The sequence below is a fragment of the Lactuca saligna genome, chromosome 1 (assembly GCF_052625555.1).
Source record: "Lactuca saligna cultivar CGN05327 chromosome 1, ASM5262555v1, whole genome shotgun sequence".
In the NCBI taxonomy this organism is placed as follows: Eukaryota; Viridiplantae; Streptophyta; class Magnoliopsida; order Asterales; family Asteraceae; genus Lactuca; species Lactuca saligna.
Window position 1 is genome coordinate 21,958,902 of NC_136417.1, and position 25,539 is coordinate 21,984,440.

Below are 25,539 nucleotides of genomic sequence, written 5' to 3' on the forward strand. Positions count from 1 at the left end.
TCATTTTAGGAGTTCAAGGCCTATGGAGCTCCTGAGGTCTTTGGGGCTAAGAACCCCATCACTAGTCATCACTGGATCGTTGACATGGAGAATGCCCAGTGGACGAGCTTTTGCCTTGAGGGGGAAAATGTGTGATTTACATCCTGCCTGTTGAAGACAAAACACGAGACCGGTGGGAAATGGGAGCGGTGAAGGGCGATCAGAACGAGAATACGAGAACAGATCTTTAAGGTGGGAGAAAAAAGACGAGAACATATTTGTAGGTGGGTGTGAATTGATTAGGTTAGTTTTAAAGGCATTAATGTAATTAACTAATTTTTTTTCAGATTAAAAATTCGTAAAAATATACGAAAGGATGTATTTTGTCAAACCAATTTTTTTTTCTTACTAAAAAAACTTTTTAATTTACCAAATAACTTTCGAAACATTTTGATTTTTTGAAGAAGTTAAAGTTCTTTATTTATTTATTATTATTATTATTATTTGACTTTTTGAAGAAAAAATCGTTTGAAAAGAACTAATTCTTTGTAAAGAATCGTCTCCCAAGTGAAATTTACACCTACGATTGTACTTATTAATTGTTGTATTTCACCAACCTCACTTCTTCACTTGGACATAAAAACAATGACAGAGTAGCCGCTTTCTTGGATTGTATCCAACGCCCAATTACCATTTCCTCAAAATCAACGAAGTGTTTTCAATTTTTCTCAAATGGGTTTCTACGAATTCCGTTTCTTTCAAATGGGGTTCCTGTAGATTTCAAGTTTGAGTTAAGAATATATTGCCTCTAAGAATGGCAGTCAAAGTTTCTTCATCATTTTCCTGCGTTTCCACATCTTTCTTTGCTTCATTCCCGTTCAGAAGAACTCTCCAGGTACAAATATTAAGTAATTCAAGCACCTTAGTTGATTTGTTTATGTACCCTTCAATTTGCTAGCGTACTACGTTTTCCGTTATACGAAAGTCCTGTCTAGGGTTTATGACGAGTGCGGTTTCAAACTCAGAGATTCATTTCGATTCTCCAAACAAATAAGTTTATCAACTATTTAGAATTATATGAATACTGGGTTTAAATCGCGATGGGTTTATGCAACTAAAATAAAATAAATCTGTTTCAATTTTGAATTTTAGGTTCGCATCTCTAATTCGTTTGGTTTTTGTCTTTCTTCTTTGCTTTTTTGTTATTCATACCATCCACATTCATTCTTTATGTTCTTTCTATCCTGCTAGATTTGCTGGTGTTTAAAATATACTCAAATCTTTTATTTAGGTTCATCATCCCGATTTTAGTGTTAATGCTTTGTGCTGCAATTGCAGTTCCAATAAGATGCTTATTAGATGTAATGTATGTTACTTTATGGCAACAAGTTTATGTGTACATCATGTAAAAATAATGACATAAGCCTATGTTAGTTTATTAGTTTAACCAAGGAACATTAATGCCCTGTTTTTTCCTTCCCATTAACTCATGTCTGGATAAATCATGTTTTAGGAAACTGATGTTACACCAATGGAAACGATAGAAAATATAAATGAATGTAAATTTGTAAAAAGTTAGAACTTAATGAAGAAAACCTCATTTCCTTGACTTTCTCTATCAAGTCATTTTTTTTACATCAAGTAAAAAAGAAACACCCATATATAGCTCAAGGGATCAAGTCATATCCCTATTAAGTCTATTAAGTCAAAAGATACAACACCAAACATTTTTTTTATAGTTTCATTCATGTTTTCATAAACTTTATTCTTCTTTAGTTGTTTTGCACGGGTGTGTGCTTGTGTACAACATTCTTGTTAATCATGTTATATATATATAATATATATCATATTGCCCTATTTTCTTTGGTTTGACGTAAAGGTTAACATTTTCTATTTTCTTTGGGAAAACGATGAGTTTTTACCTTTTCTTTAACATGAATGGTGTCATTTTTTACTTAATAAGATCAGACATTCTTCGTATGTTTTTATGTGTAGTTTGTGGACTTGAGTATTTGCTTAGAATGTGTCGTAAGTTAATTAAATAGCTATTTCTTTATTTTGTGTCATTACTTTTGTCATTATTATCACATCTCTATATTCCTAATTTCCCATAAAAGTTATTTTTGTTCCTTTAGTAATTTAGCAACTTGTGTTCTCAGGTCAGCTTGCCTCCAAGATTACATGATTGTAGGCAACTGAAAACCAAAGGTGCGTTTGTAACTTGTTACTTGATTTCTTCATTTTTTCCTGACAAAAAGGATTAGGGGGTGTTTGGTTCACCTGATTCCTTAGGAATTGGTCGGAATTGGAATTCCATTCCATTCTGGTGTTTTGGTAGCAGATGACTACAGAAATGCATTCCGTTGGAATTCACAAAATCTTACTAGTGATGGAATTTAACGTTCCTTCCATAAACTCATGAAGTTCAATTCACTTCCTCGGTTCCTCATTTCTATAAATGACCGAAATACCCTTTCTAAACTCTATGTTTAACATTTCAGTATGTTTTGGTTCCTTCTTTTTACGACGTGTCAATAATAATCTGTTACTAATGTGTATAATTCACAAAACCAAACACCCCTACATCCATTTCTTTTGAAGGGCATTTGCCATTTTAATTTCTATTTTTGTTCAAAACCAGTTTCTCGTTTGTGTATACAGATTCTAGTTTTACGCCTTGTTTTAAAATTATGCTTTGCAGTTAATACAAATACAAGATGTTCCATAAACGGAAGGTTGAACATGAACCAAAGGTTCCCAAAAAGACGCTTTATATTCTTTGCCTCTGTGGAGGATCTGATCTCAGGAAGCAATGATATTGATTCAGACGATGGAACAGATGAAGAAGATGATGATCTTTTGATTGAAGATGAAGCATCTAAAAGACTTGAAAGAAGTGGAGGAAAGCCGGGTCTTATCTCCTTTTATAACCACCCATACAAAAAAAATGAACCTGAAATTCTTGTATCCACACCCACAATCTCAACTTCGGGTCAAACAAAACTCTACTGGTTTGTGGGTCCCGCTGTTCTTGTAGCCTCTTTCATTTTCCCATCTCTTTATATGCGAAAGATCCTGTCTACTGTTTTTGAGGACTCTCTGTTGACAGGTATAATTTCTATAAACCCCGTTTAAGAAAGACCCTGTTTCAGTGTTTATTTTTATTTTTTATTTTTCTTATTAAGTGTTGTCTGGACAAATAATGTTTAAAGAATATTTTAGGTTTTGAGATGAATATTTATTGTTATTTGCAGATTTCCTTATATTATTCTTCACGGAAGCTCTATTCTATTGTGGGGTAGCCGTATTCCTTTTGATAGTGGACAATTTACGCAGGCCTACCGAGCCAATGAACGCCAAAAACCGTGTGATTCCACCTCCTCAATTGGTTTACAGAATCACTTCAGTGGCTGCATTGGTACTCAGTCTCATGATTCCAATGGTCACAATGGGTTTAGTTTGGCCGTGGACAGGTCCAGCGGCTTCCGCTACACTTGCGCCCTATCTTGTTGGCATTGTTGTGCAGTTTGCATTCGAACAGTATGCAAGATACATCAAGTCACCTTCATGGCCTCTCATTCCCGTTATCTTTCAAGTAATTAACCTTAATCAATAACCACATGTTTTTATGATTTTGTTTCTACAAGGTTTTTATGATTTTGTTTGTACAAGGTTTTTATGATTTTTGTATTGTGCAGGTGTATAGATTGCATCAGTTGAATCGTGCAGCACAGCTTGTGACTGCATTGTCCTTGACTGTTATAAGGGCTGAGTCAACACCACATAATTTGGCTATAAATGGTTCGTTGGGTATGCTGTTGAATGTTCTTCAGTGCCTTGGGGTGATTTGCATATGGTCTCTTTCCAGCTTTCTTATGCGGTTTTTACCTTCTGCTACTATAACTGAACAGTGAGTCTACAAAAAAATAACAGTTTAATTGTTCATGTAGGTTGTTACAGATACTACATATTTTATTTTTTAGAGTGTTTTAGTAACTGGAATTTTTCTGTTGTAAATATGAAAGAAGCAGAATTCTGCTGAATAGTTGGAATTTTTATGCAGACGTAAAAGCTCGAAAGACATTTTATTACCATGGCTCGTTTGTTATGCATATGTCTGGACATGACAAAACATGTTGTATTGCATTTGTTGTGTATAAGGGGGTCTTACGAATGAACAGATTGACTATGAAAGACAGAATTTGGCTCTAGTAGTAACACCAGGGTCAAAACCTATAAAAAAAAAATACTACGAACCAATTAAAATGGATGCAGTTGTTACTTTTTTAATATTTATAATAAAACAACTATTTTGTTTTTTAAATGTAACGTTATTTCTTGCGAAATAATAATGAAAAAAGATTTTTTTTTTTCGATTATCAAAGATTTCTATAGATGATTATTATTAGAGAATTCTATGTAAAAAAATATTTCACTAAGTCTGTTTTGCAAAATGTAAAGTTATTCTATGACAACTATTCAAATATAATTTTTGTGATGATATCCAATCCATTTTGGTTATTTTAGTGGCTAACCTATAAAAAAAACAAACACTTTTCCGTTCTAATAGCAATACATTATACAACAACAAAACCTTCGCAATCTAAAGTTTTCAAAAGTTGATATTGTTAATCGCTAAATTCTATACATTGGTGACATCAAGATTATAATTTTTTGTATAAAATTGAAACTTTAAAGAAGACATAACATTATTTTGATTGACCAAATTACAATGTAAGTTAAATAATTTCAGCGCTTTTCTTTGAGTAAATTACACGAATGGTCCCTATGGTTTGGGGTAATTTGCACGTTTGATCCCTAACTTACTTTTTTAACTCGGAAGGTTCTTACTGTTTGTTTTTTTTACGTGTTTGGTCCCTTCTATTTGTTTTTGTTACGCGCTTGGTCCCTATCTTACCTAAAAAGATTATTATTTGATTAGAGAAAGATGATGGGATAGGTAGGGTAAGGTGAGTGCAGTGAGGTTGCGAGTGTGTTTATTTAAATAAATTAAAAAATCAAGGGCAAAATAGTCTTTTTAGGTAAGATAGGGACCAAGCGTGTAACAAAAACAAACAGTAGGTACCTTCCGAGTTAAAAAAATAAGTTAGGGACCAAACGTACAAATTACCCTAAACCATAGGGACCATTCGTGTAATTTACTCCTTTTCTTTTAAAGAAAAAAAAAAACTTAAATAATGTATTATGGTAAATTAGTTCATGTAACGACATGGGTGTCGACTGTCTAGTCCCATATTGACCAAATGAAGAACTGAGTGTAGCGTTATATAGTCGAGCTCAGTACCTATAATCGTCCCTTCGGGGACATCCGATAAAATTGGAACGATACAGAGAAGATTAGCATGGCCCCTGCGCAAGGTTGACACGCACAAATCGAGAAATGGTCCAAATTTTTTTTTCGCCTTCTTCGACTTCGCAGAAACCCTAATCCCTATTTGGAAGTGACAGCGATTTTATGCGACGAGGGCGGTCGAAATGGATCATTTGTTGAACTACGGCTTCATAACTATCGTCGGATTTTATGGAGGTATGCATCAAAATTTATATTTGCGAAGAGATGTTGAATCCGTGTGTGTGTGTTCGAATATGAGCAAATGTTTGATTGTGTTTGAACTTCAGTTCTGTAGTTTATTTGTGTCTACACTTATGCACTTCGATTGGGGTATGTCGAACAAGTTTTATCAAGTAAACTGCAAGTTAGAGATGTTGAATCCGTGTGTGTGTGTTCGAATATGAGCAAATGTTTGATTGTGTTTGAACTTCAGTTCTGTAGTTTATTTGTGTCTACACTTATGCACTTCGATTGGGGTATGTCGAACAAGTTTTATCAAGTAAACTGCAAGTTATGATGATGGACTTTTGTGAGTTTTAAGCTGTTATAGTGTTAGTAAGGATGGTCGATCTATTAGCCATAGTAATCTTAAATGATGGTTTTTTGTGATCAAAGCAGTCTTACCATTGATGATTTTCTGCCCTGCTTTTGATCATTATTGGAGTATCAAAACTCATATTCATTTTGATGTCTTGAAGCAAATAAGTTTACCCAACATTTATGATTATATGAATTTATGGTTTAAATTGCAATAGGTTTATGAAACTAAAATCAAATAAGTTTGTCAGTTTTGAATTCTAGGTTTGCATCTGTAATTCCTCTAGTTTTTAGTCTCTGTAGATTAGTACCAATGTAGATTGATTTCATTTATTCAGATCATCTATATTAACCCTTTATGCTCTTTCTGTTATGCTATATTCGCTAGGGTTTAAAATGTACCCAGATCATAGTTATGTTCTTCTATTTTGGTCCATCATCCTGATTTTAGTTGGAGTTCAGTGTTAATGCTTTGTGGTGCAATTGCAATTACAATAAGATGCTTATTATGATTGCAGGCGACTGAATACCCAAGGTGCATTTCTAACTTTTCTCTTCTAGATTTTCTTTATTTTTGTCTGGAAAAAAGGACTACGGGGAGTTTGCATTGCCTGATTCCTTTGGAATTGGCCAGAATTGGAATTCAGTTCCATTCCATTCCGGCATTGGTTGCAAATGAGTATGATATCAAATTCATCTGGAACTCACAAAATACTACCAATGAAAGGAATTCAACTTTCCTTCCCTAAACTCAAATAATTCAATTCAATCCTCCTCATTTTTAGAAATGACTGAAGTACCCTTTCTAAACTCTAGTATTAACATTGTAGTATGTTAAATCCATAATTTATTATTTGTCTTTTGTTCCTAATTTGTTGCCCCTTGTGGATAAATTTTGTTACCAATATGTATAATTTACCTTTTTTTTTAATCGAAATAAGTTTAAGAAAAGTCTTGTGTATGAGAAATTAGTAAAAAGGATAATTTCGATAAGTTTTATGAACCATTCCAATTATTTAAAGGAATGGAATTGGATTCCCTTTCATTTTCCTTCCCGCATGACAAATTTCAGTTCATCCATGTTCCAGTTCCTTTGAGAGAATTCAATTTCTTCCAAATCATTATGCGAACTAGAAAAATTCTAGTTTTACGAATTGATGTTTCTGTTTGTTCGATTGTTAAAATTGATGACTATGGTGATGGTGATGGTGATAATTGCTTTTTTGAGTGTTAGATTTTGATAAAATGCTCATATACTCATATTCAAACAGTTTATTTAGTCCAAAAAAGTAACAGTCTTTTTTGCATTCAACAAAGAAATCATTTATCCATTCAACACAACATCCGCTACACCTTCATGGCCTCTCATTCTTGTCATCTTTCAAATACATGCATGTTTCTGAAATTGTTGTTTGAGCCCATGTTTGTTACACATGACATAACAAATTGGGTGTGAAAGCTTTGTGATTTTATTTGATAAATGAAGTGAATGTGAAGCTGATACGAGAAGGAGCATTAATTCAAGATAAAAGTTGGAAGACTTGTGGCTTACGTAGGCTGTATTCCTACTAGTTACTCCGGATCCAATATTTTTGAAGTCTTTAGAAACTGCAAAATTTGTTTTGTAAATATGAAAGAAACAACGTTGGGCTGTATAGTTGGAATATATATGCAAACATTTTATTGCTAGGGGCCAAGTGTTTTGTAAATATGAAACAATCAATCCTTAAAGTCTTTTAAGAACCGCAATCATTTTTGTTATAAAGTTTTACTTGTAAGAATGATCTTAAATCGGTCAAGTTACTCAAAGGATTAGAATAGTAATTTGACCACGTAAAATACATCAAAATAGATTAGGAAAGTAAATGTAGAAATTGATGTTGGAAAACCTTAATTTAACTTTAGCACCACTAAGATGAGGGTCATTATCTATAAAAAGAGAAAAGTTTTTAATAGTTCTTTACTTCTTTCGAGTTTTCCACTCTAATTCCAAATTTGTAATACGACTTTCGCATATCTAATGTTTTTGAAGGTTGATTTTTTTAATGGTATATTTTATAACATAGATCAAATATAAAAATTATTGTACAAAAAAGATGAAATTTTTTATGTGTGAGAGAGCGTTTAATTTGGTTGACCAAGGCAAGTAAAGAAAAAGGAACGTTTTCAAAAGAAAAGATAAATAGTATATTAGTTCATGTAACGAGATGCTGTCGAGTGTCTAGTCCCACATTGACCAGATGAAGAACTGAGTGTATCGTTATATGGTCGAGCTCAGCAGCTATAATCGTCCCTTCGGGGACATCCGATAAAATTGGAACGATACAGAGAAGATTAGCATGGCCCCTGCGCAAGGATGACACGCACAAATCGAGAAATGGTCCAAATTTTTTTTCATACCTGTTCTCGTCTTCGCCGGAACCCTAATCCCTATTCGGACGGACGTGACAGCGATTTCAAGCGACAGGGTGCGGTTTGGAAGGCTTTTTGTTAATTATCTTCTTTTATTAACCACGGCTTCATATTGACGTGCATGTAACGACCGGATTTCGAGGAGGTATCCATCAAACTTGAATCTTGGAAAGTCAGCCATATTGAATCTGTGTGCATTCGAGTATGAACTAAATTTTAATTGTGCTTCCTTAGTTTATTTGTGTTTACACTTACTTATGCACTTGGATTGGGGTTTCTGCCTTTCTGGAATAAGTTTTATGAATTAACGTACTGTTAGTTAGGGGAATTTGAAGATGTTTTTATCAAGTACACAGCAAATTATGATGATGGATTTTAAGGTGGATGGTGTTTGTATTAGCCAATAGCCATATTAATCTGAGACCATGGTGTTTTGTGACTAAAAGAGTAACTTTGTAGCCATTGGGAGAATTTTGGCTTTTCATGTCTATTGTGGCTCCAAGATTCTTTTCTTTTACTGTATGTAACTACATATATATATTGTATGTTTTGCCATGGAACGGATATTGTCTGGTTTGGTTATTTGTCTTTTATTACACACAAGTGTGGGTTCAAATGTAGGTTCATATTTTATTTCTTGAAGCAGATAAGTTTATCCATCATTTATAATTATATGAATTTAGATGAGATTTATTTCTCTAATTGTTGGAATGTGATATCAGTCGAACCCCTTGGTAGAATAAGATAAATGTAAGTGTATAGACATTGACACGATGGTCACTCAAGTCTGTTGTCTTATCTAACTTCTTCACAAATCAAGAAACAGAAATTGAACATCAAACAAAGAGAAACTTAGACGACGATGCAATCACCATTAAATAGTTAATGGAAGCATTGTAGAGACACCATCATCTCCGTTTTTATAGTTTATTTGATTTCCCTAATTTTCCCATCTTGACCACCTTCAAATTCTAACTCAACATCTCTTTGTTGCATTTTGTACACCAAAACTGCTATCAAGGGCAGGTATCCCGGACATAGTTGCTTGCAAGGTTGACTTGTGACTCGGTTTCAGTGACTTCACCAAATTAATAACAATAAACACCAAAAAAAACAAGAAATATGAGTGTTTAAATGGCAATAAGTTTAGGGTATATAAATTTGTGTCAGAGTCAGAGGTTTGCATAGTTTTTAGTCTTTTTAGATGATGAGTAGGTTGTTTTTTGGTTATTCAGATTAGGCATGTTAACACTTTATGTTGTTTTGATTCAAATGGACAATTCGGTTTAGGTTTATCCAAACAGTGAACAACCTTACATATAACAAACAGGCCCTCAAAGAATCTTTCCGGAAATGGTAAAAACAAATATTACCAAATCTATTGCTTCCTGTATCTGTATGCCTAGGTTAGCCAAAATAAACCATTACATGAAACAAAAGACTCAAAAAAAAAAAAAAAAAAACACGTGTTCAACCTATATGATCTTGGTCATCTTCAAAAACCCAACAGTTCTGCGATAAGACCACATTGATTCAACAAACTCCATACACATATCCCCAAACCATTCCTGAAACTCTTTCCACATTCTTTTGGACTCATCTTTGTAGTCTAAGTTCCTAAAGTACACAAATTGTTGCCATAAATGAATTCTTCCATGACCAAAGTTGTTTACTAATTTGACTGATTGCTTGAAGCTGAAAACATAGAGCGAGTATATCACATGGACTATCTTGATGTAAAGAGCAAGGAGTAAAGGTCCACCAATCCACAAAGGGATCAACTCCTTTGTAACATGAGCACCATACTTTATGTTCACTGTAAGGAACAGGGGTATGCTGCAAATCAAGCATAATAAATGTGCATTAAAACCAAAATAAGATGCCCTGCTGAGGAATGAAATTTACAAAATGAAAGGAATAGAATGGAATGGAATGAATCATTCCACTCCTTCCTCGATTCCATCACACCAAACACTACCTTAGTAGTGTGTTGGATTATTAAAAAGGTGTGAAAACACTTAACAACCTATTAACCTACAATGTTTTTCTGGAATATATTAGATACAGGTTACTTACAATATTATCATGGGGATCTTTATTTTTGCATCCAAACTCAAAAAATTGCACCATATCCTCTTTAAAATCCCACATTTCATGATCTCATGGTCTGTTTCCACTCTTTCATTACAGGAATGCCCTTCTAATGTACGATCTTGACTTGGTGAAGATGTGGGCAATGATGTCAAACCTCCATTTGAGGAGATGTATGGACTTTTTGCCCATTTTGACCCTCTCACTCTGTCTAAGTATTCATCACCTTGATTACTACTTTCAAAAGATGATACTCTTAGAGATTTCCGCTTTGATCCATGGATAAAAGATGGGCCCACACTGTTAAGATATAAGGTTATATCTATCTTCTGAAATGTGCAAAATGCCTTTGAATTTTGGGTCAATTTGGTCCCTTTCTTCCAAGAAGGCCTTGATGGAGCATATACATCCTTGAAAGATAATAAAGATCTATCAAAACTCCATACAAATTTAAGGGTAAATGTGATCAAATTATATGGTGTTTGGCAACCTGGGGGGAGATAATCGAATTGTATAGTGTTTGGCAAAAGTGATTATAATTCTGATTTTTTAGGGTAAATGTATTAGAATCTTTGAAATTATATGCCTACTTTTGTTCAAAATGATTGTCTAATTATGATTCTAGAAGTCGTGGTGATCAATTTGAACAAATAGATCCAACTACACCCTTAATACATAAATACAATAACAAAATTTTGGGCATTTTTTCTACCTGAACCTGATGGGTCACTAAGGCCATTATTCCCTTTGACAGCACCCGATCACTTACGCATCCACATTACAGATAACAGCTGAAGCAAATGTTTTAGTCAATCATCTATTAGGGCACAAAACTCAACAAAAGAATTTAGACAAAGTACTTGAGAAATTCACCTATTCAGAGGAAGAAAACTGCTCTTGTTTGAATCTCCAAAATGTACTTACAAAATCCACATATTCATCTGTTGCTCATAAATCAAACATGGTAAATTGGAACAAAACGATGAATTCCAAAGGTTAAAAAGAATCGACAACTGCGATTAACATGAATGTAAAAGTAAGAGCATTAGCAAACGAAAAGGTATGAGTTTGGGAACTGGGATCGAATGGATCAATGGAGGCACAAAATGTGACAGGTAAATGGAACTCGAAAGAAGTGAAGACGATAGAGAGTGAGAGAAAGAGATATAATTCATGTCGGTGAAGGTTATCAGGATAACGATGGCACAAAGGCGGTTTGATTGGATTTTGAGAGATCACAGATTCATACAAGACTCAAATTGATTTTTTTTTTTTTTTTTTTTTTTTTTTTGGGCTCTCAAAAACGTAGTCAGTTATTCAAAGTAGTTGAATATATCATTTAATATGGATCACCTGGATTACCTAAAAAAAATTAAATATCAGTTAAATATTTCAAATAATTTGTGCTACTTGTGGATTTTGGCTATTGTCAAGCTACTTCTTAATTGTGTGACTTATATCTATAGAACGAGATTAATAATGCATGTTTATATGGGTTTTGCAAGGGCCCGATTGACTAGAACAAATCATTAAACGTTATTTTTATCTGATCTCATCCAGAAATCAAACTAAACTTAATAACTTAGATATCAAATAAAATCGTTAAAATAGAATCATCAACAATCTCGTTATCATTCATTTAAAATAATTTTACAATAATTAAGTTATGTTTGATATGCAATAATAAAAAAATACAAAGCCCAAATGGGAAATAAAGCCTTGTTGGCTTGTTCTGCACAAACCCAATAGCATTAGCATATGGGCTCAACACTACGATTAAAGACGTTATTGAGTAAGTTTGCAAATTTTAGTTGTAGCTATGGTGCCAAAAATATCCAACCCAGATAATCCAATCCAATTGAGTGGAGTGGCTCGACAACATTTGTATGGAAGATGATGTGGCCTCGGCAACACTGTGTTTGATATGGTAAGGTTTTGTGTCATCTCTTCACTTTCTTACGTTTTTTTTTCCTTAGCAAACACTTGACGAATGCGATGGATAACGTGGAATTCCGCACCACTCCCTTGTATCCAATGTTTTAAAACTCGGGTTTTTAGTTGACCCGGTGTGATGACCGGTTCATGGGTCAACCGGTTCAACCGGTTGAACCGCCGGGTCAACCCGGTTTATGGGATTGAGCTTACAATGGTTCTTCTTCCTTTGATTCCATATCTAACTGCATTGAAAAATAATGTTATAATCAATAAACATATGTCAATTGGATCCTAATTACATAATCTACACAATCAAAACCTTGAAACAAACTATAAACTAACCAAATATGTCACAATCAAAACCTTGAAACAATGATAATTAACAATAAATGAACTGTAAACTAACAAAATCTATCACCTGTTGCAAAAGAAAACATGTTTCATACGAAAAGCTAATCAGAAGCCATAGAAGAAAATAACCTGATTTAAAAGTCAACTGTAGATGAAAAGAAAATTGGGAAAGAAAATAAAACAAATCTATCACCTGATTCAAAAGAAAACTAATTTCATAACAACAGCTAATCAAAATTGGATGATTGGACGCAAGTTGTAAGTGAATTAGTAATAGAGGGGGAATTGGGGTTTCGATGGAGAAGGAACAGCCAATAGGAACATCACTCATTGTAGCAGGAAAAAAAGAAAGGAAGTCGTTTTGCAGGAAAAAAACTCACCTGGAGAAGAACGGAAGTAGCTGGCTCGTTGCTGAGGTCGTTGCTTTGCAGTCGCTGTTGCTTTCTTTCTTCAGTCGTTGCTTTCGTTTCCTAGAGAAGAGAAGAACTGAGTTTGTTTTGCGGCCTGGAGCGATACTGACTTAATTATCCAAGCCCTAATAAACGGGTCAATCCGGTTTTTACCGGTTCAAAATACCCGGTTCAACCGCGGTTTAGGTTAAACCCGGCCGGTTCAATCCGGTCGGTATTTTTACAAAAACCCGGTCTCAATTGACCCGTCTTCTATCCCGGGTCACGGTCCAACCGGTTCAACCGGCCAGGTCGACCCGGGTTTTAAAACATTGCTTGTATCTTTTCTTTTTCTTTGAACAGTCACGTTTTTGTAAATAGAAACTAGTAAGAAGGTAGAGAAAAAACTAAATACAAAAAGTTATAAAAATAGGTTTTTATAACCAATGGTTCCAAGATATACCACTCCTTTGTATGTAACTAAATTAAACCACAAGTTTTGAACCATTTGACATTGTTGTAGGGAGACAAAGAGACTGAATATATTTTTTTCTAGGATTTCACATATTGTAGGTACTTTAGTTATGTTCTCGAACTTTCTTCTATTTACACCCAACTTCTTCCGGTGTCCTTACTAATCGGCGCTTAGACTATCACCATTGGTGATCTTTTAGGACTAGCTGGCCAAAAAAAAAAAAACATATTTGGTGATCTAGGTTGCCCTAACGAGTCGCTCATCAAAAGACTCACCAAAAGATTTGTGTATTTTTATCTGTTTATGTTGTCAAGTCTCCCTTTTAGATACTTTTATATTTAATTCTAATTTAGTTAATAACTACATTTAATACTTGTGGTAAAAAATCAAACAAAATATACTAAAATATATAATTTTTTTTCTACAAAACAAGACCAATATTAAAATATATTTTTTAATATAAAGTTGGGTTGTTTTGGATTGCTAAATAGTGTGAATAATTGAATTGAATTGGGTTGTATAGGTAAAGGAAAGATAAATTAATTTTTTTATTAAAAAATTGAAGGGTTGGATTGCAAATATTGATAGTTCTAATATTTCGGAGTTCAAAATATACCATGCTTTTTAGCAATTTAAAATAAAGCATGATTAATTCTAGGGAAAATGACGGCCATACTATGTATTCCGGTTTTACCCTTTCAATCCTTAAAATTTTTTATACACCTTTTAAGGGAACAAACTGTTTTTTGTCGGGTTAATTTGGTTATTTTTGACAAAATGAAAGGGTAACCCGGTTATCCTTTTGCCACATAGTTGTGTTTCTTGATTTTACAAAGTTAAACTTTCCAGAGTCAAACCTAAAGTCTCTCTCTCTCTCTCTCTCTCTATATATATATATATATATATATATATATATATATATATATATATATATATATATATATATATATATATATATATGTATGTATCCAAAGAAAAACACAAGACCCATCCATTTCTCACTTTCTCTTCCCCCCTCACCCACCATTATGCCATCATCCACCACTTGTTTGAAAGAAGGTTTAAGAGAAAGGGTTTGCTCAACCCAAACACCGTTTGCAAAAGATAAACGAGGGCCACCACTTTGGCTACCGTCGGCGAAGACCAAGGACACAAGCTGCGAAGAAAGAGAGTTGAGGTCATCAATGGATTTTGTTTTGAAAAAATATAGCAACTGATCAAGTGTTGGCCATTAGAACCAACGACAACTAGGCTGGGGACGCCATGGATTGAAAAGGGAGAAAATACAATGTTGGAGTTTGGGGATTTCTTGGAGAGGAGGTGGTTTGCGAGTGTTATTGAGACATGGGTTTGGTTGGTGATTGATTGTTGGATATCCATTTCTGTCTTTGGGATTAAAATTGAAAAAGATTGAATCGATGGATAAAATGGTGATGTCAGAAGATTTAAAGGTGGATGTTTTGGCATTTTAGTAACACTATAGGAAAGACCCTGGCGCCGCTTGACAATGGTTTCGACACTAACACCTTCGACTTTTATGGAACTAAGTTTGGTTTGGAAATCGACTTGATTAGAAGCAGGTGGTGTTTACATTGTTCACAATCATATGTATTTAAGTCAACCAATCATTTACATCAGCTTTAAGTGCATGTAACTTTGTATATTACGGAGTGATAAAAAAAAGGTTGATATCAACTTAGTTCCCTTAAAAGACAAAAAAAAAAAAAAAATCCTTTAAGAACTAAAAGAGTAAAATCAAAATACATAATAAGACCGTTGCGTAATTTTTCCTTAATTTTACAAGTATCATTTCCATCTAACATATTAGTTCACATTTAGGTTATAAATGATAAATTAAAACCTAGAAACTTAGGATCACATGTTTCAATATGACTATATGTAGTAGTGATATCCACAAAAAATGTTAAATTAAATTACTAATAAAACTCAGTTATATTTGAGAATTGAATTGCGTAAAAATAGTTATTATAGAAAAATTATAGCATAAAATCAATAGAAGTGGAAAAGTAGAAAATCTATTAGATTATGGAACTTTTGAAGATTTGATTCTTATAAAGATAAATATATCTAGATGAATGTTTATTTGTGAAAGTTTCTTTTAAATGTAAAAATTCTATAACATTATTCGGGTGTAAGATACATTTCATTCGGATATATAATATATTTTAATATCTTAATATAATGTAAGAGCAACCACATCGCATGTTGCAATAGTGTTGCAAATGAATTTCAATTGTCATCTCAGTTTAAATCTTTCAACTTATGAAAGTCTTGCAAATGAAAATATGGGCTCCACCACTAACTCCATTTTCTGCTGTGGTACTATTTCCTCTCTTTGATAAACGAGTTATTGTTATATATGTAATTATAATTATATTATTAAAATGTAGTATCTAAGTTATTGTTATGTAATTATAGTCGTATTGTTAAAACCTAAAGATAATTAACTAGGTATGTATAACTTTTATTAACTAATTAACAATTTAATATGTTAATATTAATGATTAAATGAATATTTTAAATTTCTAAATTTCTAATGATTAAATATTTATAAAGTGATAAATAAGGTGTCACTGGGACTATTTTTGAAAGATGAGTTTTTATTGTATTAATATGAGTAGTTATTGGAAAACTGATGTGACACTGAAAAAATTAATGATATTACACTGATGTGGATCACCTAAGGTTTGAGGGAGTGGTGCGGTAGAGGGAGCGCGGTTTTGCCACATAAGCAGTGAACACCTCCCCCAGGGTGCGGTTTGGGTGCGGTTCGAACCGCAGTGCGGCAAAAAATGATTGCAGCTTGTGATTGGGTGGATATAATTTGACTAGCTTGTAATTGGTTGGGGAGAAATTAAAGTTTTTATTTAAATTAATTTTTCTTTTAAAAATAAAGTGTGGCACCACTCCTTGGGTGTGACAAAGAACCGCACTTTTGTGGTAAAAATGACGTGACGCTTACGTGACAACGAAGGGAGTGCGGTTTCGGTGGCACGACACCCTCCAGCCTAAGTCCATTTATTTTACAATGATAGCTTCTGAGAGTGGTTTGGTTTTTCCAAGAAATAATAGATGTACATGAATAATACAATTGAACGCTTCACAATAAAAAAATGGTCTAGAAATAATCTTAAATATACTGCAATACGAAACATAATCAAACAAGTTCAATAAATAAAGTTGCTTCTGAATGAAACCCGACATCTTCAAGGGTCATACTTCCCTTATCAACACCGTAAACCTTTCTAGGAAAACTTGATACGAGTCTATAGTTTTCACCAACTCCCGGTATGCCTAGTGAATCGATGAATTTGAAAATGGCTTCCATTTTGTCTAAACTTGAGAATGTTTTCTCCTTCCTTTCTCCATTTGGAAACCGTATTAAAATCTGAAGAAGATAAACCGGACATCAAGTACAGGTCTATAAGCCAACTGTACAACCATGACTTGCAAAACAAACCTGGGAATGTTGACCATTGGCAGTTGCATTTTCTTCGTGTTGAGCTTTATTTTCTAGTTTTGACATCTTTTCCTAAAGCCAAAAAAATAAAAAGTTATATAAAATTCCGGAACCTAAACATAACCGCTTTAACTGCTTGTATATTACAATTTTTTGTAAAATACGATAGTGGATCTAAATTTATTTTTGACTTGGGCATTGGGGAATGATGGATGATAATGACATTATACATACCAATCAGACTATATAAAAAATACTAGTGGAATTTGACAATGAGACATGCATGACTAGTCCGAGTGATATGAATGGTGGGACCCATGGAATATATATAAAAAAATGCATGATTAAACGAACCTGATCCGCTTGGAGAGAGGCAGCAAAAGCGGCATCTTGTTCTTGTATCAATCGAATATCGTCTTTTCTTTTTTCTTCAGCTTGTGCCCTTGTATTACTAAATGCTGATTGTTGCTCCTCGAGTATCGTTTGTAGTATTTCTACTAGTTCTTCTGGGGTCACCGGCCCTTCCATCTACTTAATAATATGTTCAGAACTACCGATTGCATTAAAGATATATAAATGAAATTTAAAAATATACGAGAAAACGTGCGACATACTTCTAGAAATGGAAGTGAAAACTGAAAAGTAAATGATGACAAATTTATTGTTCTTTCATCATTTTTCAAAAAGAAACTTTTATAAACATAGTTTACGGGATCAAATCATATTCTCGTTAATCCACTAAAATAAAGCAAGACTACAAGAAATCAAAATCTTGGTTTGTGGTTCAAACATACCTGTTGAACCACGTCTAAGTTGTGGCCTGAACCAGGTGCGACAACCGCACAAAACGGATAGCTAGCTGCCCGAAGTGTTGTAGCCATATGCAAACCCTCACCTTGATCAGCAACACCACCCCATGACACGAAATTTGCATCAAGAAACTGCACCACTACTTCAGAACACAAAGTTTCCTTACAAAAATGTGGTGTAAATGGGTGATTAGGCAAATGCAAGTACAAGAACACAAACTTGTGTTCATCTTGAGCCATCTTTAACGCCTCCACGAACCTACATGCATAGAAGAACGGATGGATGATGCCAAAGTGTTGCTCAAAACATGATAGAAAACTCAGATCTGGTTGAAGATGATTAGAAATGGAGTGATCTAGTGGAGGGTGGTGGTGGTAAACAGGAACATTTGGTGGTGGGAATTGGTGGTGGTGGTTTCTCATGAGGTCTAGTCCTTGATCCATTATGGCTCGTGGGAGGCTAACCATTCGACGCACTAGTCTAGTGCATGAGGCTTCCAACATTTCTAGTGGATTAGCCATTTTGGGTTGAGCCACAACACTTGCATCACTAGAAGCCTATGTAGCACTTCCTCTGACAAAATGGAAACTTGGAAGAGATTAAAGTAAATGGGAACCCAATGTGGTAAAGGTCGTTGCTTTTTGACTATTTGATCAATTAGCAATAGTTTCTATGGTTGTCATCATGTAGTTTTGTTTTTTAGTAGGCATTTTAAAAAAATGACCGTTTTCTAGGACATTTACATAATATTTGTTCAAGAATTTGCAATATATTTTTCTTGTGGGTAATCAAGATTTCAAGTCGATTTATCAAAGTTTGCATAGTAATCAATATTCAATACTGATGTTGTTTTTTGCGAATTTAAGGATAAAAAAAGTGATATGAAAACTTTTGTAGGTTATCATTTTTATAGGGCCATTTATTTACAGGGAAAGCAAAGATTTAAGATCGGTTTATTTTATCAACGGTGAAATATATAGATGGTGCTCATAATAGTATAATACTATTTTGTCGGTCGTTACGTATTTGAGGGAAGAAACAAAAAAAGGAGGATATATATGTCATTGTATATCGATAACAAAACAAAACTACAAAAGTAACCGGACAAGAAGGTAACTGAATGAACTATTATAATTAGCCCTGTCAAAAATACCCGTTATCTGAATTACCCACCCGATTGATTTTTTCGGGTATCGGGTAAATTGGATTAATTTTTTCGGGTAAATGGGTAACCCGATTTTTTCGGGTCGGGTAAATGGTAAGTTGTTTGGGTTTCGGGTATACCCGATTACCCAAAATATATATAAGAAATAATGTTCCTTTATGAGTTTATCTAACCCTCCCAATTCCCAATTTCCAATTCCCAATGTCCCTCGTTGAGGTTCGTTTTATTTTCCCCACATCAAAAAACCCTCGTACGTTGTCCGCTCTTCGTTGGTATTCGTTACCAATGGATGACTATATTGAAGTAGAAGATGAGACGATTGAAGTTGACAACCCAACCAATAATCAAGTTCCACAAGAAAAAGAGAAAAAAAAAATAAAGAATTCAACTCAAGATCGAAAGTTTTGAAAGAATATTTGACATCTCAAATATTATTGAATAAAAAATCTCAATGTTCAAAGTTCAGCACGAAATACTTATTTCATTACATTTATTTTTAGGTGTCATTAGAAAGTTAAAAAAATAAAAATAAAAATTAGGTAGTATTCGAATTACCCTTACCCGAATTTAATTTGGATAGGGTAGCGGGTAAATTTTTTTATATGAAAAACCCGAATTACCCGAAACCCAAAAATTTTAGTCGATCAACACCCCCTAGTTATAATCATCAGTAACTTTTTTTTAATATTATAAATATTTTCTTTATTTAATGTGGGTATGTGATTAAGGGTGTTGATCGGGTAAAATTTTTGGGTTTCGGGTAATTCGGGTTTTTTATATAAAAAAATTTACCCGTTACCCTACCCAAATTAAATTCGGGTATGGGTAATTCGGGTAATGGGTCGGATAAGGGTAATTCGGGTATTACTCGATTTTTAATTTTTTTAATGGCACCTAAAAATAAATTTAATGAAATTAGTATGTCGTGTTAAACTTTGAACATTGAGATTTTTTAATCAATAATATTTGAGATGTCAAGTATTCTTTCTAAACTTTCGATCTTTGGTTGAATTCTTTATTTTTTTTTCTCTTTTTCTTGTGGAACTTGATCATTGGTTGGGTTGTCAACTTTAATCGTCTCATCTTCTACTTCAATATAGTCATCCATTGGTGACGAATACCAACGAAGAGCGAACGAGGTACGAGGGTTTTTTGACGTGGGGAAAATAGAACAAGCCTCAACGAGGAAAATTGGGAAATGGGAATCGGGAGGGTTAGATAAACTCATAAAGAGACATTATTTCTTATATATATTTCGGGTAATCGGGTATACCCGAAACCCAAACAGCTTACCCTTTACCCGACCCGAAAAAATTGGGTTACCCACTTACCCGAAAAAATTAACCCGATACCCGATAAAATCGGTTGGGTAATTCGGGTAACGGATATTTTTGACAGGGGTATATGTGATACCAAAACTTTATTAGTAATATTAATATGTATGAGTTCACGTAAATAAATATGCATACATATATACCAATACCCGGCATTCATTTTCAAGCCTGGTTCCTTCCGATTGAAGGCAAATCTCAACTTGTAAAAGCACTAGAGTTGTTTTGTTCCATAAAGATACGACACGGACCACCATTTTCAAAGCCTCATAATCGCCTATTGACTCTTTCTTTTCTTTTCTTTTTAATTGAAACCAGTTGGTATGAAACTATCTATAACTTTTACTGTATGAAATACAACTTTGATCGTAAGAATTGTTGCTTTTGGGGAAGAAAAAAAACTTACCAAACTTTAAGGTGGGGATACCAAAATGAGCTTGACGCCATGATGGAGATTGGTCTTTACTCATTAGTTGGATAATCCTATGATGGTCTTTGGGTGGACAATCTTATGATGGTCAATTGATCCTATTGTGGAATTTATTCTATCCAAAGTCGCACCACAATCTTATGATGTTGTAAAACCGTAATAATTAGTTTTTAGTGCCAATTAAATTTGGTTAAAAAAATCTAAAAGTTGCAAAGAAATGATTTTCGAAAGTAAATATAAAATCAAATATCTACCACTTTATTCACTTTATGACAACTAATTATTTGGGATTTGATTCTTAACAATCATTAAAAGAACCATGTTTCTTGATTTGATTAAATAGTTGAACTCGATATAAAATTTTAAATGCACTACTTTTACCGCATAAAACTTGTGTATGTGATCATAACAATTTTAGAGTGAACATCCATAGGGCTCACAAAGTACTACAGAGAACCAACTAATATGTTACCAACCGAACCAATTAAATCGGTAGCCAAGTTGTTTGGTAGCCAATATGTTTGATTGATAATACCATGACAATTAAGTAGTCTTGGTACGGTATATATATATATATATATATATATATATATATATATATATATATATATATATATATATATATATATATACAAAGAAATATGAGTTCTCATATCTTCATGTTTTAATTAGTAACAACTAACAAGTCTTAGAATTATTAAATTAACACATTGACCGATAAATTTCTTGATACTTATTGTTTGATGTGCACGATATCGATGATACATACACAAACTTAAAAAGGAATACTAACTTCTCATTCTTTGTACTTGTACTTGTACTTGTACTGTTACCATTTGTTTCCTCTAGCAACTTGCTAGGGGTGGACTTCTTTTAATCATTTTAGTGGTCTATAAAAAAAACTTCCAGAAGCAAGTGAAGCAACGATCAAATGTCCACAAATTCAACTTATATTCATGTATAATACATATTAGTTAAAAATTTTGGTATATACCAACCAAATTTGTTAGTAACCGAATTAATTGGTATCAAGTACACTTGATACGGTACTGGTAGCTAAAATCTTATACCAACTATCATTGGTACAATACACGGTTTGGAGAAAAAAATCGGTACCGTACCAATTGCATCCCTAAACATACACCATATCTTTCTCAAGGGTAATTCTTCTGTTACGGAAAATTCTCAAATCTAAAATAATGAACTTTTATTCATAATATGCATGTTATCGCCACATCATTATTCTCTAGATATGAATTCATAGTTAAGATCCAATAAGACATACCACTTTCATTGCATGCAAGTTTACATGTCACTCAAACATCATCGAATATATATTTGTTGGTGGTTTTAATGTTATCAACATATTTTGGCATAATTATTATTAATTATAAGATAGGTCGAGCTTAATTTATTAACTGAGATAGGAGGTGCAGGTTGCATAGTCGGAGTGATAAATGTGAACTCAGGAATACGCGAGTTTGGGGGCAACGCCCCTGGATGCAGGGTTCCAAGGGGTTGTAGCCCCTTACTGGGGTCTAGGGGTAGCGCCCTGAAACATAAACGGATTTTTACATCAGGTATGACTCCAACCATGCATTTTTCGGCTAAAACTCACTTGATGATGCAAACGTTAGTTATGTATAATAACTACCAGTTTTAACGCTAAATTTGGTGACAACCGCCATAACCATTTTCCCCTCTGGTATAAGAACATTCCTCATGTTCCAGAAAATGGTTTAAAAAACCATATACTCTAAAAATCTTATTTTAAGACTTGTTCTATCTCTCAAGAACACAAACAACAAGGTATTTTTGTGTTTCTGATTTAGAAGTGGTCTGACTTCTAAATTGAATTTTTTTTGGATTATCTGAAATCCGATTTCGTGATACCCCGACTATAGGGTCGAAATCGTAGATTTTGGAAGGTGATGTCAATCACTAGGGCTGTAAACGAACTGAACGTTCAGTGAACAGTTCGTTTATTTAATAAATAAACGAAAATGAACACAAATTTTCGTTCGTTTAGTTAAACGAACGAACATTAACAAAGTTAAACGAACATGAGCATGAACACTCTCTTAAGTCTTATAAGCATATGGAGCACTATATAAAGTTTGCTATACTATATAATACAAATTCCAAATAAAAAACGTGTAGCTCGGAAAAGCAATTAACTTTGGTAAGTTGATATGCGTAGCATCTAGATTTTTCATAAAGATAGGAACCATAAAAATTCTTAAATATGTGTATCTAATACATAAAATAATATGTCTATTTTTTTTCTTTTTATCATATTACTTATGAATAAAACCAGTGGAATTCGAACACGAGACAAGTTTGAAGTAATTAATTTCCAAATGATCGCCGCTAAAACAATGTATCTAAATACCAACAAATATGTATGTAATGAAAGTGAGAAAGGGAGAGAAACAAAGCTTTAAATACCGAGGCAAACTAAGGCGGGTTAATGATCTAGAAAGGTAACCAATTTTAGGGTTTGTCCACATTAAGGTAACAATGTTTTTTCGTATACATTTGTCAATTGAACTTGTTTGACCTGTTCAAATTTAGGTAATATGATCGGCTATCTTAGGTTTAAGCTGATTTGGCACATTACGTGGCATTAGTTTATATTATGTGGCATTAAATGATATTACGTGGCATTATACATACATTATTTGGTACATAACTTGATTTAGGGCTGATAAACAATCTTCCCCAATTCTTTCATTAGTTCCCCATTCCATTGGTCTCCTAGATAGCATAGTCGAAAACCTTCAATCAATCTTCCCCTCCATTTCTTTCTTCAAATCTATGGATTGTGATTTCATTGATTCCAATACACTTTCTAGAATCAACTGGGAGCATCGAACCAGAATTTGTAAAGTCATGACTCACACATTTTTTAATGTAATGGATGAAAAAATTGAATGACCCTCCCCTCTCAATTTCACATTACGTTATTAGGCCTATATTAGGCTTCCATCCAATCCCATTGTTCATTCAATTATCTAGAACATAACATAATTTCCATTCTTGAATCTCGAATTGTCGATTACAAACTCATGGTATTTGGATAGAAAAAAAAGTGTGTCCTGCTAGGAATTGTCGATTACAGAGGCTGCACTAAGTTTCTAAGATTTATCATTTATGTCTTTTGAATAAATTTGGGAACAAAACTTAAAGTCATTTAATAACAAGGGGTAATTTTTTCTATTTTGTAAAGTAACTATCCCTAGTGATAAAGAACCTTGAAAAGGGCAATTTGGTTATAACCTATGATGACTCTAACTACCCCTTGGGATAATCTGTGATAATTTGTGAATATATGAATCTGTTTTAGCATCTTAATTTAATTAATTTCATCAATAAGTTTAGTCTTTATAAAGTTTGGTCTTTATAATTTGAGAATCTGGAACCACACCAAGGGAATTTTGGTCAGACTTGTATAGTTTGTTATCATTTCATCAACATGTGTATTCATTTCAAAACTGTTTTGGTCATAGCATGTGTAACTGTTTCATTTTTATTATATAGATAAAAGTAGGCAAGATACCAAACCAAGCTTCCATTAAGTCATAAAAATACATTACAGTGGTTCATCTAGTTCAAAATTTCAAAGTACAATCCTTACAAATTACTGATTACATTACTTCTTGTTAACTACAAATTACTGATTACATTACTTCTTGTTTAACTACATTACAAAAAAATAACGGTTGTATTCAACATGATAACATCCCTTAAATTCAAATTTTTGTATTTAAGAATATTCAAATCAATAGCCCCAATAATCATTTCTGATTTCATCATCCAACTTCTTCTTCAACTCTAGATGCTTCTCAAAGTACTTATCATCAATGATGGTGATAAGTTTTTTCTGTCGTAATCAAACAATCAAATTCAATGAGAGATTTCTGTTGTGCTTCTTTTAGTTCCACCAACAATTTCCTTTCAAGTCTTTTAGATTCCTTGAGAGATTTCTGTTACGCTTCTTTTAGTTCCACCAACTATCATTTCAAATTCACAAACTGGGATAGTCATAAATAAAATACATGTGATGATTTGGGAAAGAATTACGTGAAATATCTCTTTCACACACTTCATCAAACACCTGGTATGCATTACTTGAAACACACCCCAATTTGAGCTTTAGCTCTTCAACTAGAGAAATTCCTATTGAAATGTGTTATTTTAAGCAATTTGTTCGCTCCTAATCTTACAAACAATCAATTAGTGGAAAAATACCTACAAGTTTTGGTGACTTAACTAGTCTTCGAGCTCTTGATGTATCTGCGAACTATCTGAATGGAATCATACCTATAACAATTGGAAATGTGTAAGCTTAACAAACATGAACAACAATGATTTGTCAGAAGAAGTACCTTCTTAAATCGAAAACTTGTTACATCCAATCTCTCGTACAAACCATTGCCAGCACCAATCTCAAACGTCGATGTATTTGAACTAGCACCAACAGGTCCTTCAGCGGAATGTTAATACGTGTGGATCTGTGTAGCATCTTGATTCCCGGGAATGAGATTTATGGATTTCATGTAATTAAGGAAGTCGACTCGGCGAGTTAGAGGCCTCAACTCGTCGTGTAGAGTTTTAGTCAGCCTGCGTGATTTATGTGGTCTACTCGACGAGTCGAGGACCCCGACGAGTAGGAGTTGGAAGATAAAACCCTAATTTCCAGGGTTTTGCACTCTATTTAAAGGGTCATTAGCCTCCCCAAGCCTCCCTTACCACCCCCTTGAGCTAAGAAAACCCTAATCACGATTTTACTCCATTATG

General features: G+C 33.6%; 3 protein-coding genes, 1 long non-coding RNA gene and 2 other non-coding genes across 6 annotated transcripts; 4 read left to right on the forward strand and 2 right to left on the reverse strand.

Moving 5' to 3' along the window:
- The first annotated feature begins 590 nt into the window (after positions 1-590).
- LOC145028202 (uncharacterized) lies at positions 591-4,073 on the forward strand. The gene is made up of 5 exons (XM_078976959.1): positions 591-874; positions 2,139-2,187; positions 2,681-3,088; positions 3,234-3,574; positions 3,678-4,073. The coding sequence occupies exons 1-5, from the start codon at positions 794-796 to the stop codon at positions 3,891-3,893; spliced, it is 1,095 nt and encodes a 364-aa protein (XP_078833085.1). The 5' UTR covers positions 591-793; the 3' UTR covers positions 3,894-4,073.
- A 1,128-nt stretch (positions 4,074-5,201) lies between these two features.
- On the forward strand, positions 5,202-7,618 carry LOC145028218 (uncharacterized). The gene is made up of 2 exons (XR_013675966.1): positions 5,202-5,527; positions 6,258-7,618. It is a non-coding gene; the product is annotated as an uncharacterized LOC145028218 (long non-coding RNA).
- On the forward strand, positions 5,293-5,395 carry LOC145027879 (U6 spliceosomal RNA). The gene has a single exon (XR_013675642.1). It is a non-coding gene; the product is annotated as a U6 spliceosomal RNA (small nuclear RNA).
- A 540-nt stretch (positions 7,619-8,158) lies between the features above and the next one.
- Positions 8,159-8,261, forward strand: LOC145027878 (U6 spliceosomal RNA). The gene has a single exon (XR_013675641.1). It is a non-coding gene; the product is annotated as a U6 spliceosomal RNA (small nuclear RNA).
- A 1,311-nt stretch (positions 8,262-9,572) lies between these two features.
- LOC145028229 (uncharacterized) lies at positions 9,573-11,565 on the reverse strand. The gene is made up of 4 exons (XM_078976960.1): positions 11,246-11,565; positions 11,085-11,163; positions 10,358-10,782; positions 9,573-10,117 (listed from the first exon to the last, which is right to left on the reverse strand). The coding sequence occupies exons 2-4, from the start codon at positions 11,109-11,111 to the stop codon at positions 9,757-9,759; spliced, it is 813 nt and encodes a 270-aa protein (XP_078833086.1). The 5' UTR covers positions 11,112-11,163; positions 11,246-11,565; the 3' UTR covers positions 9,573-9,756.
- Positions 11,566-16,618: 5,053 nt separating this feature from the next.
- LOC145028245 (plant UBX domain-containing protein 10-like) lies at positions 16,619-18,422 on the reverse strand. Its single transcript, XM_078976961.1, has 4 exons — positions 17,798-18,422; positions 17,358-17,531; positions 17,004-17,075; positions 16,619-16,931 (listed from the first exon to the last, which is right to left on the reverse strand). The coding sequence occupies exons 1-4, from the start codon at positions 18,332-18,334 to the stop codon at positions 16,701-16,703; spliced, it is 1,014 nt and encodes a 337-aa protein (XP_078833087.1). The 5' UTR covers positions 18,335-18,422; the 3' UTR covers positions 16,619-16,700.
- Positions 18,423-25,539: the final 7,117 nt, after the last annotated feature.